General features: G+C 37.8%; 3 protein-coding genes and 1 non-coding gene across 10 annotated transcripts; 1 reads left to right on the plus strand and 3 right to left on the minus strand.

The window, feature by feature from the left end:
* Nucleotides 1-360: 360 nt before the first annotated feature.
* Nucleotides 361-6,009, plus strand: LOC133692478 (cytokinin dehydrogenase 5-like). 2 transcript variants are annotated; one of them, XM_062113458.1, is made up of 6 exons: nt 361-421; nt 548-1,451; nt 1,758-1,885; nt 2,177-2,452; nt 3,789-4,054; nt 5,079-6,009. In XM_062113458.1, the coding sequence occupies exons 2-6, from the start codon at nt 857-859 to the stop codon at nt 5,419-5,421; spliced, it is 1,608 nt and encodes a 535-aa protein (XP_061969442.1). In that variant the 5' UTR covers nt 361-421; nt 548-856; the 3' UTR covers nt 5,422-6,009. The 2 variants fall into 2 exon arrangements, with proteins under 2 accessions (XP_061969442.1, XP_061969441.1); XM_062113457.1 differs by having other exon boundaries at nt 365-1,451.
* A 40-nt stretch (nt 6,010-6,049) lies between these two features.
* Nucleotides 6,050-8,794, minus strand: LOC133692479 (uncharacterized). Of its 6 annotated transcripts, XM_062113462.1 has the most exons (5): nt 8,582-8,791; nt 8,377-8,516; nt 8,151-8,253; nt 7,897-8,041; nt 6,050-6,687 (listed from the first exon to the last, which is right to left on the minus strand). In XM_062113462.1, the coding sequence occupies exons 2-5, from the start codon at nt 8,452-8,454 to the stop codon at nt 6,672-6,674; spliced, it is 342 nt and encodes a 113-aa protein (XP_061969446.1). In that variant the 5' UTR covers nt 8,455-8,516; nt 8,582-8,791; the 3' UTR covers nt 6,050-6,671. The 6 variants fall into 6 exon arrangements, 4 of the variants coding, with proteins under 4 accessions (XP_061969446.1, XP_061969445.1, XP_061969444.1 ...); XR_009841898.1 differs by lacking the exon at nt 6,050-6,687 and having other exon boundaries at nt 7,639-8,041; nt 8,140-8,253; nt 8,582-8,794; XM_062113461.1 differs by lacking the exon at nt 6,050-6,687 and having other exon boundaries at nt 7,639-8,041; nt 8,377-8,476; nt 8,582-8,787.
* Nucleotides 8,795-9,100: 306 nt separating this feature from the next.
* On the minus strand, nt 9,101-9,172 carry TRNAE-UUC (transfer RNA glutamic acid (anticodon UUC)). The gene has a single exon. It is a non-coding gene; the product is annotated as a tRNA-Glu (tRNA).
* A 1,812-nt stretch (nt 9,173-10,984) lies between these two features.
* LOC133691437 (probable ubiquitin-conjugating enzyme E2 18) lies at nt 10,985-13,087 on the minus strand. The gene is made up of 6 exons (XM_062111944.1): nt 12,930-13,087; nt 12,699-12,802; nt 12,509-12,611; nt 12,311-12,374; nt 11,422-11,510; nt 10,985-11,316 (listed from the first exon to the last, which is right to left on the minus strand). The coding sequence occupies exons 1-6, from the start codon at nt 12,957-12,959 to the stop codon at nt 11,221-11,223; spliced, it is 486 nt and encodes a 161-aa protein (XP_061967928.1). The 5' UTR covers nt 12,960-13,087; the 3' UTR covers nt 10,985-11,220.
* Nucleotides 13,088-13,977: the final 890 nt, after the last annotated feature.

A 13,977-nucleotide genomic window follows, 5' to 3' on the forward strand; every position in this document is an offset into this window, starting at 1 on the left:
TTATGATAATTGTTTATAAAAAAGCAATTGTGTCTTTCATGGAAACTTTCACTAAAATTTCTTGGTACTGTGTTAATTGATCATTTCCATTTAATTTGTAAGCTAATTGCACAATTCGTCCAGCCTCTGCAACCACGTGAACCCTCCCTTGCAGCCGTCCCTGCATAGATCTTCCGTATCCATATCTGGGCCCTCTTTTCAAAAACCTGGCCCCCTGCCCCCACATCCTGCCTCACTCTCTTCCTCCACACGTGTCACCTCACCTCTCGCACGTGAACATCCACGTGTCCCTTCTAACTTTCTCCACCCCATTTATGTCCTATAAATTGAGAACCTGTATCTTATATCCTAGACACAACACACAAACGACCCAAAGACACGTTAGTCAGACTCAGTCTCTCTCTCGCTCTCTCTCTCTCTGGTAACCCAACACACAAAATAAATTAATTTATTTTCTGCTGCTGCAAAAATATTTTGTCGTTGATTTTTTTTTCTTGATTTCCTCGTTTAATTCACTTGTGTTATTTTCTGTGCAACGTGCAAAAAGAGTGTAGAGAAGATTAGCAGGGAATCTGGATTTTCATGTTTTGCGTGGAAAATCTTTAAAGCGCTATCTATCTTACGTTAGCCCCTCGATAGCCTCCACCACCACAAAGACTGTCACCAGATTTTGTTCTCTACCTTTACCTCTTACCCTTATAAATTAAGACCCACCACCACCTCCATTACCACCACCACTTCCGCCGCTTATACCTTCTTCTATAAGCCACCACTTTCTTGATTTTTTCTTTATAAAGGATTCTTTGCTCCTACATACATTCAAGACGACCAAAGCAAGAAAGCAAGAAAACTTAAAATGACTACTAAGCTTCTTTTAACATTTGCCATCTGTCGTCTAATTGTGACGGTAGGGTTGACCGTTGACCCATCGGAACTACTCCTTCTTGGGGTTGACGGTCAACTTAGCGTCGACCAGTTTGATGTCGAAACGGCGTCGCTTGACTTCGGCTTGCTCACCCGAGCCGAGCCGATGGCAGTCTTGCACCCCGGTTCCGCCGATGACATTGCCCGGCTTGTTCGAGCGGCTTACATATCGTCTCATGGATTCACTGTCTCGGCTAGGGGACATGGGCATTCCATAAACGGCCAGGCGCAGACAAGTAACGGGGTGGTGATTGAAATGAGTGGGGGCTCGAGAGGGAGTCGGCTTGGATTGAGGAAGCTGGATAAGCCACAAGTATCGATAAAGGAGAAGCACGTAGACGTGTGGGGAGGGGAGCTGTGGATAGATGTGTTAAGGAGTACATTAGAGCATGGCCTAGCACCGAAATCATGGACAGATTATCTGTATCTTTCAGTAGGCGGTACCTTATCAAATGGTGGAATCAGCGGGCAGGCTTTTAATCATGGACCTCAAATTAGCAATGTCTATGAGCTTGACGTTGTTACAGGTTGGTCATATAATAATATTCATGACATTTCTTGCATGGCTGGTTTTTCTCTATTTCTTGTTTTTTTGAATAGTAAATTATTTTCATCACAATTTAGTTCTGGGTTTTCTGTTCTTTTCATTAACAATTATATATATATTTTTTGACACTCGGTGACACATGACTGTTTTTTGGTCATCTGAAAGTGTTTATAATTTTTTGTGTATCGAATTGTCTGTTTCTATCTTTTTCCTGCTTTAATTGTATATATTGGGAAATGGATTGGTTTTATATTGATTTAATTAATATTCAGCTACTGGATGTCAGGCAAAGGTGAGCTCTCGACATGCTCAGAAGAAAAAAATTCAGAGCTGTTCCATGCTGTTCTTGGTGGTCTAGGACAGTTTGGAATCATCACAAGGGCTAGAATTGCACTTGAACCAGCTCCTCAAAGGGTATGTCTCTCTCCCCCCCTTGTTGCGAATAATGTTTTCACTCGTTGGTAACAGATTTTGGTTCATTCCACGGTGGGGCTCGTAACTTCGCATAAATTTCCTAGTATTAGTTAATGATAAAACGAAAAGCGCATCATTATTCATGACCCATGAGTTAAGGTTGGGTCCATGCAAGCTTTTTAACCCAATCAAACGGCTGTTCTAAAGCTGGCAAAGTTGTTGACGTCTTGCTTTTGCCGCTAACTTATTCTTTTCTTTCTTTTTCATGTTCTGTTTGTTTTATTATTGTAGGTGAGGTGGATTAGAGTACTGTACTCCAACTTCTCGACTTTCACCGGGGACCAAGAGTACCTCATTTCCTTGCATGGAAACCCTTATAGCCAGAAATTCGATTATGTTGAAGGATTTGTCATTGTTGATGAAGGGCTCATTAACAATTGGAGGTCCTCTTTCTTTTCCCCTCGTAATCCTGTTAAGATTAGCTCCATCGGGGCTAATGGGGGTGTGCTGTACTGCTTAGAGATCACCAAGAATTACGATGAAGCCACTGCGGATACCATTGATCAGGTAAAACCCCTTTAATTCGTCCACAGAAAGTGGATGTATTGGTTTTAACCATCATAACTATGGTAAACTGTCTAAAGTGGTTATAAAACTATGGCTTTTTTCGTAAAAATATTAATAAGAACTTAATAATAATCCGGTCGTCCTGCTGCCTGCCTTGACACCTGACCTCGTCTCAAGTGGCCCTATGACTGAATTATTTAAATGCATAGCATAATCAAGAGAATGAAAATGTGAATAATAATGTAGTATTACAATATTTATAATGTTTTTCTCCAAAGATGGTACTGGCTGGACAACCCTATATCTATGTTACGAATAATTAATACTTCTGCCGAGTGCACTCGACGAATACCTTGCGATCGAGCTGTTTTAGAGCAATTAGCCGAAAACCATGCATTTGATTGGATTTTTCCCTTCATCCCTCATGAAGGATGCGTTTTTATTTTCTGCAGGTGCTAACGATGCTGTTAAGACTTTCTAGAACAGCTAAAAAATGATTTAGAAAACTACCTACTGTTTTAAGACCGGAATTGAGAGGTTGTTGAGGGGTAAGGCTTGGATGATGAATTATAGGGTTAACCTGTTTTTTTTTTTAAAAAAAGTATCAAGACAATGATGCTTTGATTTTATTTTTTATATAAAAAAAAGGTTTTTTGATGGGGTTTTAACTTCTTGTCGGTTTTTATTTTATTTTTTCTCAATCAGAACCGAGTCCATAACATCAATAAACCAGGTTACAAGTAAATTCATCGAGACTGTCCAGGTTTCTTAACATTGAAACTACTAATGTCTCTGCTCATTCAAATTTGTTTCGAAATGCACGCTAATCCAATTAATTTATTTAATTTTACAATAAGTTAGAACCTTCTACTATCATCGTTGTTATTCTTTTGTATTATTGTACGTACCCACACATTTTCTCTACTTTTAACAATGTGCTGCCCACAAGGTTTCCCCACGATTCCTAGATTATATGATTGTGATTAGTTAGCAAATATTTGTATACGTACTAGCTAATATAAAAATACTACAAGACACGTACAAGAAAACATGGGAGATCTAGTGTAATCTATCGTCCCATTCGATCCTAAGTATTACTAAATCTATAAGCCGGTCACCCACCAAATTATTCTCTTCTAATCAATCTCTCCTTTCCAGAGTTTATTAAGTATTAATTAATTGGATTCAAACTTATCCGACAGAAGCAACTATGTCTAGCTAGCAGCAGCAGCAGCAGCTTTAATTTTTGTTGTCTACTTTGATTATATTTCTCTAGTGTACTTATAATGGCACCAACAAATTACAATTAATTGGTGATTGGTTCCACTGTGTGCAGGAAATGGAGGCTTTGATGAAACGATTGAATTTTATACCATCATCAGTCTTCACAACAGATTTGCCCTACATTGATTTCTTGGATCGTGTCCACAAGGCCGAGTTAAAGCTAAGAGCCAAGGGACTTTGGGAGGTGCCACACCCTTGGCTCAACCTTTTTGTTCCCAAATCAAGGATGGCTGACCTCGACAGAGGTGTTTTTAAGGGCATTTTAGGAAATAACAAGACAAGTGGACCCATTCTAATTTACCCTATGAACAAAAGCAAGTAAGTAATTCTTACTTTATAGTAAAAGGCATGATACATCCATCTCATCTTTATCCTTTTCACTTGAGACTGCATGCATGCATGCAACATGGAGATATTAATGTATACCTCTCATCAAGTGTCCTCATGTTGTTGTCATCCAACCGTACACGTAATTAAGCACTGGCACGTATAAATTATGTACTTTTATACGCTTCGAACACATGTATACGTACATTTAAATTTAGTGGACAAGCAGGCATGCCTGGAACCCTCTTGCCTGCCAATAATACAAGAACAAAACAAGTTATAATGGTAAGCAAGAGTTAAGCTAGAGATTACCTCTTCACGTTGGCGGGTAGCTATCAACCTTCAATAATTCAAGGCATTACTGCAATAATACTTTCTTGTTCCAATAATAAGTTGTTAGCTAATTATAAAACGAGTTCTTACTTAATTAGGACTTGAAAGAGATGATATATATGATAATGAAAAGACGAAGAGGAGGGATAGATGCAGAGAAAAAAATCAGGTAGGATAGATGAGTATGGTGGTCCTCTGAATCATATGGATACACGTGGCCCGCATGCAAAAGAGCCAGCACAACAGATGAAATATTTTGTATTAAAGGGCCAGCTAGGATTGACAAACACTTTTCTCTTTTGTTGACTGGAAACCAACAAATTGACGGTAGTGATCATCCAAATGACAGATTCTCCTGTCAGGCGATCTACTTCATGGGTCCTCCATTAGAAGATGGTATCATGTCCACTTCCAAAACTCCTACCATGCCCTTTGATGAACAAATAGAACTAAAACATGATTGATCGACATCAATATTTGCACCAAGATAAAGTTTATATATACTGTCCAATTGAGTTCCGAAAAGGCCCCACTGGTTTCTTCAAATCCATCGAATCCCTGCGTTGTGAACTCTCTCGATCGAGAAAGATCCAACTTTGATGTCCTGTCTTAATTATTTCTTGTTTGCTAAATGCGAATGATCTTTCTTAACTTTAGTGTTGGTGTTCTTGATCTTGTGTAGGTGGGACCAAAGGAGCTCAGTTGTGACCCCAGATGAGGATGTGTTTTATCTAGTGGCATTGTTAAGATCAGCGTTGGATAATGGTGAAGAGACTCAGTCCTTGGAGTACCTGACAAATCAGAACCATAAGATCCTCAGATTCTGCGATGATGCAGGGATCAAGGTGAAACAGTATTTACCTCACTATACTACACAAGAGGAATGGATGGACCACTTTGGAGATAAATGGGACCAATTTTCTCGAAGGAAAATGGAATTTGATCCCCGGCATATTTTAGCAACTGGCCAGCGTATATTCAATCCCTCCTTTCCTTCTTCTACTAGGACGGTGTCCCCATGGTGATCATGACACACGATAGTCTACTTATGCTACACAACATAGTATATTAACCTCTAGAAGTTAATAATCTTGTACATATAGTCTTGTTTAATCAGTGACGCTGGATTAATAGCATTCAGCAGTATCAGTGGTCTGGATTTAATTTATTTTAGTATATAGCAAGAAAAGAAAAGGAATATTGTGGGTTTTCGAAGAGGGTTTTTCTTACAGTGGTGGTGGTCGTGAGTAATTTGTCATTCCAGGCAATGAAAATCTGTGGGTGGAGATTTGAGCTGATAAAGATTGGGTCCAGGGATCATGGACAGCACATATCATGCTAGGTAGCGGCTCCCAGTGATGTCGATCCCCTTCTCTGGAGCTTGTGCTTACAAGCTCACAGCTGGTTCCAGTTCCGTGATCCAGCCCACTTCACTGTGACCCTATTGACCCAGTGATATCTTCTTTTAGTTCTGGACAACTTTGTAATGGACAAAGGTTCCATCATCATTTTGTTATCCATGATCACTGTGACCCTATTGTTGTACCATGCACCGATCAACTCTAATCAAGAGTGAAAGGAGGAAGAAAGTATATGTCATCGGTGATTGAAAATTGGATTTTTTTTATTTTTTTTTTTCAATCCAGCACTCCATACTGATGGGCTATTATCCCACGAGATCAGATCCATTCAACTTGGTGATCAATCGGTCAAGTTTTATACAATGAAGTGTATAAAAAAAAAACATGCTGGTAGTGAACCCATAAAAGGCATACCATCTACCACCAAAACGAAGCCTAGTAAACAATGAAAGCGATTCCATGATACAAGACAGGCTAGCAGGTAAACAAAAACCCGATATAAGTAAGAAATCTCGCTCAAAAGTTGGCCAATATGGAGGGAGCGCCATCATGTTTAAGTTCTTGTTCACCGCTTCCTCATTCCTCTCGGCTAAAAAGGACTTGCCCTGGGACCTTAATAGCATGCCGGCAGTAACCTCTGGGTGGTTCACCTTGCCCGCTCTCAACTTCTTAGAGGAAAAAACATTTTCTTCGATTTGCTTCAATAATTGTACACTTGCTGACTTCTGGAAGCAAGGGGAGAATGCAGAAGTGGATTAGAACTGGCATCCCTACTCAAAAAGCGAATAAGGCGATGAAAAAATTCCTTCAATGCAAGTTACATGAACTAAATTAATTATCATCAGCTTCAAGTTGCTTTCCAAATTTCTTCAATGCCAGCGAATATATTGTTTTCTGTCTTCACAGTCGTTCCTTCAGCCACCGATTCGACTGCCCACATGCACACCGAAGCGAATCATAACCACAGTTGGAGAACAGAGCAAGAGTATATGATAATAGGAGAGATTATTAGCCACACACGATGCATTGCTCCGTCCCTCACACAAAAACGGGACCCAAAAATAGTTATCATGGTGAGTCCCATTTTTATATGAACAAGGAAGCAATGCACCTGAAGTACTAAATAATTTCTTAAATGGTAATCAAGGATGATGAGATGGTCATAACAAGGGACCGCATGATTGATTATAACAAGTTCATGGCTGATTAATTGTTTCAATGCTTTTGGGAACAAAGAAAGACCATGCCGATGATTAGGCACACTCATCTTGATCAGTGAACAAGGAGGACACAAAAATTGGAATTCAACTGATAAGTAACTAATAAGGCATCATCATCTTCCGAGGTCTGATATTTATTATTCATGGCAATTGGGGGAAATTACACATCTTAGTTCAAACTTCCACAATCAGCATCATTATCCAAACTTTTAAACACTATATGAACAGGATAAACTGTGTAAAAAGTAATAAACAAAACCTGCGTCTTCATGTGTTTTTGTCATTTCTCGAGCCATGACACATCCCTGAAATGCAATTACATTTACTGCAATAACCAATACTAAGAAATCATTTATCTTACCGCACCATCACTCTCCTGATACTCACTATAGGTGGGTTTCTCCAAATCGTCCCATAGGTGTTAAAAATGGAATCTAAAAGTATAGAGAAATCTACTTGATCATTTTCCAGTTCTTGTCAGATTTCATATACTTTGAATCATGTAGCCTGTCATTCCAGTTCACATCTTCCATTTATTGTTTTTGATAACGTTATCTTTATCTATTTAACAAATAAATGGAATTAATTTGATCCGTGAAGGTCAGAGGTCAGAATATCAATAAGTCCCATCATCCCCATAAAGTGAACTCATAGCAGGGTGTAATTGCAATCACTTGGACCGCTGCATTGAAAAGGGTTGGAACTAATATAAAGAAAGTCTAGCACACAGAAATTTGCTTAATCTGAATAATACACATCTAACTGGAATAGCCTACAACATAAAACCAATACATTTTTTAGTGTTGCCCTAGAACTAGTAAGAGCTTGCATATCCTCAAGAACTTGAGAAAGAACTGTACAGTACAGCAAAGATGTGTAAAATCAACAGTGCTATACAATGAGGATATGCCATATATACCTCGACACACCAAAAAGCGATGAAAATTCTTTGAGAGACTGAGAAAACTTGTGTGGAAGAACATAGAATATTTGTGTTCTTGCTTCATTTGCAGAAGCCATCAGCCTCTCTTTCCTGGATGGACCATGCCTAGGAAGAAATCCAACTAACACAATACTTCGTATAATCAGTTTCTGACGATCTTATTGCTGCTAGCAAAACATCAGAAATATATCAACACACAATATGAGCATAAAAAATTACATCAAAATTACCGAATGTATACTCATTAGTAGCCAAGCCTGAAGCAGAAAGCGCGGAAACAACACCACAAGGTCCCGGAATTGGGGTAACCGGAATATTTTCATCCATGCACAGCTTTGCCGACAACCATATTCCAAACAAGCATCCATTAAACCCCACATAATCAACCAAACATGCGCAACGGATTCTTTCAACCTAGGAGCTGAAACTTATTTAAAAAACTTACAAAATGCTTACCAATTCTGCATCAGGACCCCCAATGCCAGGTGTCCCTGCGTCGCTGATCAGCAGCACTACAACCTCGCCCTGTTTCATCCTCCTTAACACCGTCTGTTCTCTTTGAGACACATTAAATTTATGATAACTCAGCTGCAAATCTAAACCGCACGATTAACAACAAAACAAATATCCAAAACGGCAAGGCAGAAAGCCAAAAACTCACCAGTGGAGTACGGATAATATAATGGTGAAGTAATTTCCGAGAATGCCTTGTATCTTCAGATAGGATTACATTAGCAGATTTTAATACCCGAAGAGCCCTGCCTTAATCCTAAAAAAAACACAATAATATTTTTGAAATTTCTAACAAGTTTCAAATCCCGGAATAAGAGTTTAAATAGTTTGCCCTAATTAACCATAGGCTAAATAAAAAATGAAAATATCAAAAAATCCAAGATTAATATTGAAATAAAAGGAGAAAGATACCTAGACAGATAGGTTAAATTTACGTTAATCATAAACGTATAATTATTAATTTTGAATGATATTAAATTAATGTGTTGAAAGCTTCATTAATATCATAATCAATAACTAATGAGTATTAGTTTTTGGGTCATACTCTAACTAGGTGGTAAAATAAGAATTTTCTTGCTAGATTTACCATTAGTTAATCATAATTAATGGCATCCATCTAATATTTGTCTTTGACAAAAGAATGGTTTTCCTGCTAGCTAGTGAAAAATTCCGTTGCCGGGAATCGAACCCGGGTCTCCTGGGTGAAAGCCAGATATCCTAACCGCTGGACGACAACGGATGCTTTTGCTAGTTGTACAAGATACATATACATAAATCTGTAAATATTTCCACTCACAGGTAATGCTTTGCCTGCATAAATATTAACCTCGTATTTTCAAACGAAAGCCAATCAAAGACGACTCATTCAAACATCTAGAACATAATTTCTTGCACATACTTAAACCAATCAGTACCTGATCAATCCATATTCACAGATAAAAGGCAATAGTTCATCAAATCACCATTATGATTTGCATGTGCAAAATTAATGATTAGAAGTGGCCAGAAGTAGGATTAACTAGAGAAATAGGAAATAACGAGCCTTGCACATATGGTGGCAGAATGGCAGTCGTAGAAGCAAGGTCCACCACAGTGAAGAGGGCAATCCAACCTCATGCCTCTACACCTTCCTCTTCCCATGCATTGCGCAAACTCTCCAAGCCTGTTGTCCTCATTGCTGAAGACTCCCCTCCTATGCTTTGGGGGTTGTTCATGCTTCTCCGTGCTCTTCCCTTCCCTTTCCCACCACAACAAGCCCATTTATACCAGCCGCCACCACCAACTCTGCCTCCCCATCCCCCACTGCTACGTCCCCCCCACATCGAAAACTTATCTCCACCGCCACCTCCTCCTCCATAGTATCCACCATATCTATTCTTGGTGTTAATATTTCCTAGTAGCTCGGTAGGATCTAGAGAATTAGTGACATTGACCTGGGTGTAAGCAGCGCTGTTCTTGCACCTCTTAATTCAAGAGATACCATTGCTAGAAACAAAAGAATCCAGAAACTTATAATTTGTGTCTCCATCGTTCTAGCAAGCAAAGTTCTGAGGTTAGAATGTCGTAATCTCATGCCACTTCTTAATTATAATAGGTTTATATAATCCATTTGGCAACTTGATTATGGCCGCAACTTGATACAATAACCAAACCTCAACAAATCAAACTCCCTCTGAAAGAGAGAAGAGGATGTCTAGGGGCACAGACTTTGTCCCCACTTGCAATTTGGAAGGAAGAAGCAATAATGCAGGCTTCCTCAAAACAGTACGCTATGTACACTCTGCCTAAGCATGAGCTTATCTGCCATCCATCTTTGAAAGCGATATCACATTCTTGTCATCTCATTTCGAATTCAAGAAAATAGAGTATCACAAAAAAATTAATTTTTCGGAACGTATAGGGAAAATAATTCATTGAAGCATTTATAGAAATTAAAAAAATAAAAACGATGATTAGACTGACAAGAGTGTCGTTATTATTAGAAATGCGGGCAACCGCAGTGAATATTATTTAGCGGTGCTTGATGAGTGCCTTTCTTTTTCAAGTGACGAGCCTTGTCAAAGGCATAAGAACTTGAAGCATAAGAAGATCGAAAGGTGACGCTTTTGAGAACCTTTAAACATTGACAACAAGCCTTCTTTTTCAGGCAACAGGCGAGGAGACACCTTCGCTGATAAATGTGAACAAGTCTCTTGCCCACGCACTGGTAAGCCTACCTTGTACAATGATTTGAACCACAAAGCTAACCCCTTTCGCCTAGGCTATTCAGAGACAGCAGGCTCAACAACATTCCTTTACTTCCACATGTATAAAAGGCTTAAAATCACCATGACACACAGAACCGTTCAAGCTAAAAATTCCATGTTCATTCAACTGAAAGTGTTCATGCCATTCTGCGATATGAAATTTTTAACTTGACAATACATACCACAGAATCTACAATAGTTTCTGCGGGAAGATATACATCAGGTGTCATTAGAATATATGCAGGTTCTGTTGGAAATCTAATGACCTTGCTGTACTTGGTTTTTAGTTCCTAATAAGACAGTAATAGTAGGAGAATCCATATAATTTGTTCTCCTTGATTAGTATAGATTGTCTGCGATCCCATGAGGGGAGCACCAAATACAAAGTAAAAATATCAGGTACGTGATTCACGGCAAGGAAAAAGGAAAACTGCCAGGGCCTTGGGGGCTTAAAGCCTTGCCAGGCCCCATTCCACACTATCCACGAGAAATAGGACTGGTAGCCTTGTTGTTATACACAAACAACAAATACAAAATGGAATTAAACCTTATCATCATGGAACCACCATCTTGTTTCCTTGGGAGATCGTCCACTCCTACAGTTCTTCACATAACGATCATTATCAGCAGGACGTTGCTGCGAACCATCACAGTGTATATGAGCATTGCTATATACTAGTCTTGACAGAAAAGGTAGAGTGAACAAAAAATGCTTTTAACTCTCAACAAAATTGAACCTAACCTTCACGGTTGTGCTGGATAGCATAGACAGAATGCTGATACAGATAGAACTAACAGTCATAGCTGGGGACCATGAATCATACAGTATATCTGCAAAGACCAAGAACAAATGACAAGAATATTACAATTTATCTGTTCAAGGCACAGCTGACTATGTACTTGGTCCAAGAAGGAAGCAAATGAAAAGTCAAATAACATTATTTTCATTGTCGTCTGGAGATGGAAAAGCGTAACGAATCTTTGGGCAGTAATGCACAAACCCCTACCCCTACTTCACACGGATAAATAATATTTGCAACCAGAAAAAAATCCAAATATAGTCCACTTGGTTAATAAGATAATGCTAATGATAACATTGAACTGATAAATTTTTTGAGATGGAAAGCAATACAACAGAGAAGAAAACAAATTGAAAGTTTGCTTTCTATATTTCACATTTGTTTTTAGCTTCTACTGCCCAACCTAACATTTAATTAACAGATTCACTAATACATGGACAGAGTAAATTTTGTTTCCAGGCACCACAACCGACCTTCCATACATTGATGATGGTACGAGCTACCATCGCACACCATTGTTTCTAACAAAACTCATTTGTCAAAAAAGCAAGACGCACGCACTGCCCTGTCCTACTCACCTAAGACAACCACCATCGCTTAAAAATCTCCTTGAGACAATGCTTTGCAAGCACTTATTCAAAGAATCTTAAAATCGCATCATGGACCTTGCAATCGGAGCAAAAACCTAAGGGAATTTGCACTAAAAGCTTAGGCAATACCTAAGTTAATAATCATAACACTTAATTATTGGTAAAGAAATGCTTTAATTCAATAAACTAACACGGAGGAGAGAAATGTCAATAAACGTTACTACTACGAGTTAAGTAATACCTAAACAGATATGTCCGTTGCTATAGATGTGAGGATGCAGAGGAGCCGGCGGGGCGAAAATCACCTGTGTCATCAGTTTAACCAAATAAAATAATTAATCACTCATTTTCAAATAATTAATTCGTATAAATTTGCAAAAATCACAAAATTCGCAAAAAAAATTACAATATTAGAAGAAAAAAAAAAGAAATCACTGGCCTGAGGAGCCTCCATAGGGTAATGTTCAGGGAAATCGACTTGAAGCTGATAAGTTTCATTTGCATAAAGAGTGCCTGCGGCTCCATTCGCTTCAATCACCCATCTTTTAGAGAAGAAATAATCCCAAATTAACCAAATTTATAATCCCCAATCAAAGCTATATCAATTAAAATCGTGATTAAAACGGTACCGTTGGAGATTATCGGTGACTTTATGCTTGAAACCTGAAGGAGGACTGAGTTGCCATTCTGTAAGCTCTTTTTGCAGTCTGTTGCAAGCGATCTTGCTTAAAGCCTACGCAAGAATGAAGTCAACAAAATTAAAAATGAACACAAAGTCAAAGATCACAAAAAAATAGAAATTACGGCATAAAATAAGCATATGCGGAGATTGTCGAGAGGGTACAGGTTGATAGAGAGACCTTGCGTGACGAAGCGGAGCTGCTTGTCATGGTTTCTTTCTTGTTTTCTTTCGCGCACAGAGAGCGAGGGAGAGAGGACTGTATGTCTGGGCTCTTGGGGTGTTGTCGTTTTATAAAAGTTGGGGAAATTCATAAAATCTGCCTTGCATCGTGGAGTATTATGGGATAATGGTGTATTTGGGCCTCTAGTTCTGAGTTATATGTTATTTTGATCCTTTTATTATTATTGTTTATCCCAATGTTAATTGTTATATATATATATATATATATATATTTTAACTTAACTATATTTTTTAATCAACTTGCAGACAATTATTTTTTTTTCTGAAAAATATTAAAAACGCATTCTTCACATTGATTCATTGATTCAACACATTTAAAAAGATTTAATAAATCTTATCAGACATTAATTTTAAAGCTTGAATTTAAAAAATCAAGAAAAAAACTCGTATTTTTCATCACCAATTCAACATAATAGATTAATTTCAATATCATTCTAAGACAACGAAAATTCAACTACATTCTGCCACAAAATGTGTACAAATTTGTCATAACCTAATTTTTGATCCTTTTATTTTAATTATTATTATTATTTTATTTACTGAAAAGGATAAAAAAAATAATAATGAAAAACAAGTAAAATGAAATAAATAAAGAATGAATTAGAATTTGGGTTAAAGGCAACATGATTGGAAGTTTTGAGGTTTAATTAAACTTTGGAATTAATCTAATTAATCCAATCAGGGGTTTAATTGGAGAATTAATAAGTTTTGAGACTTAATTAAGCTTGTAATTAATTTAATTAATCCAATTAAGGGTTTAATTGGAGAATTGATAAGTTTTGAGACTTAATTGGACTTGGATTTAATTAAATTAATGAAATCAAGGACTTAATTGAAAAATTATCAAAGTATAGGGCTGATTCTTATCACATTTGAAAGAAATTAAAACCCAAGGACCAATGTGTAAATGGCGCTGAGATGCAGGGGTTCAATTAAAATTTACCCAAGGACTGAAATGCAAAAATGCAAAATGTGAAGGATCAAAA

Source organism: Populus nigra, chromosome 4, assembly GCF_951802175.1.
Source record: "Populus nigra chromosome 4, ddPopNigr1.1, whole genome shotgun sequence".
NCBI classification, from domain to species: Eukaryota; Viridiplantae; Streptophyta; class Magnoliopsida; order Malpighiales; family Salicaceae; genus Populus; species Populus nigra.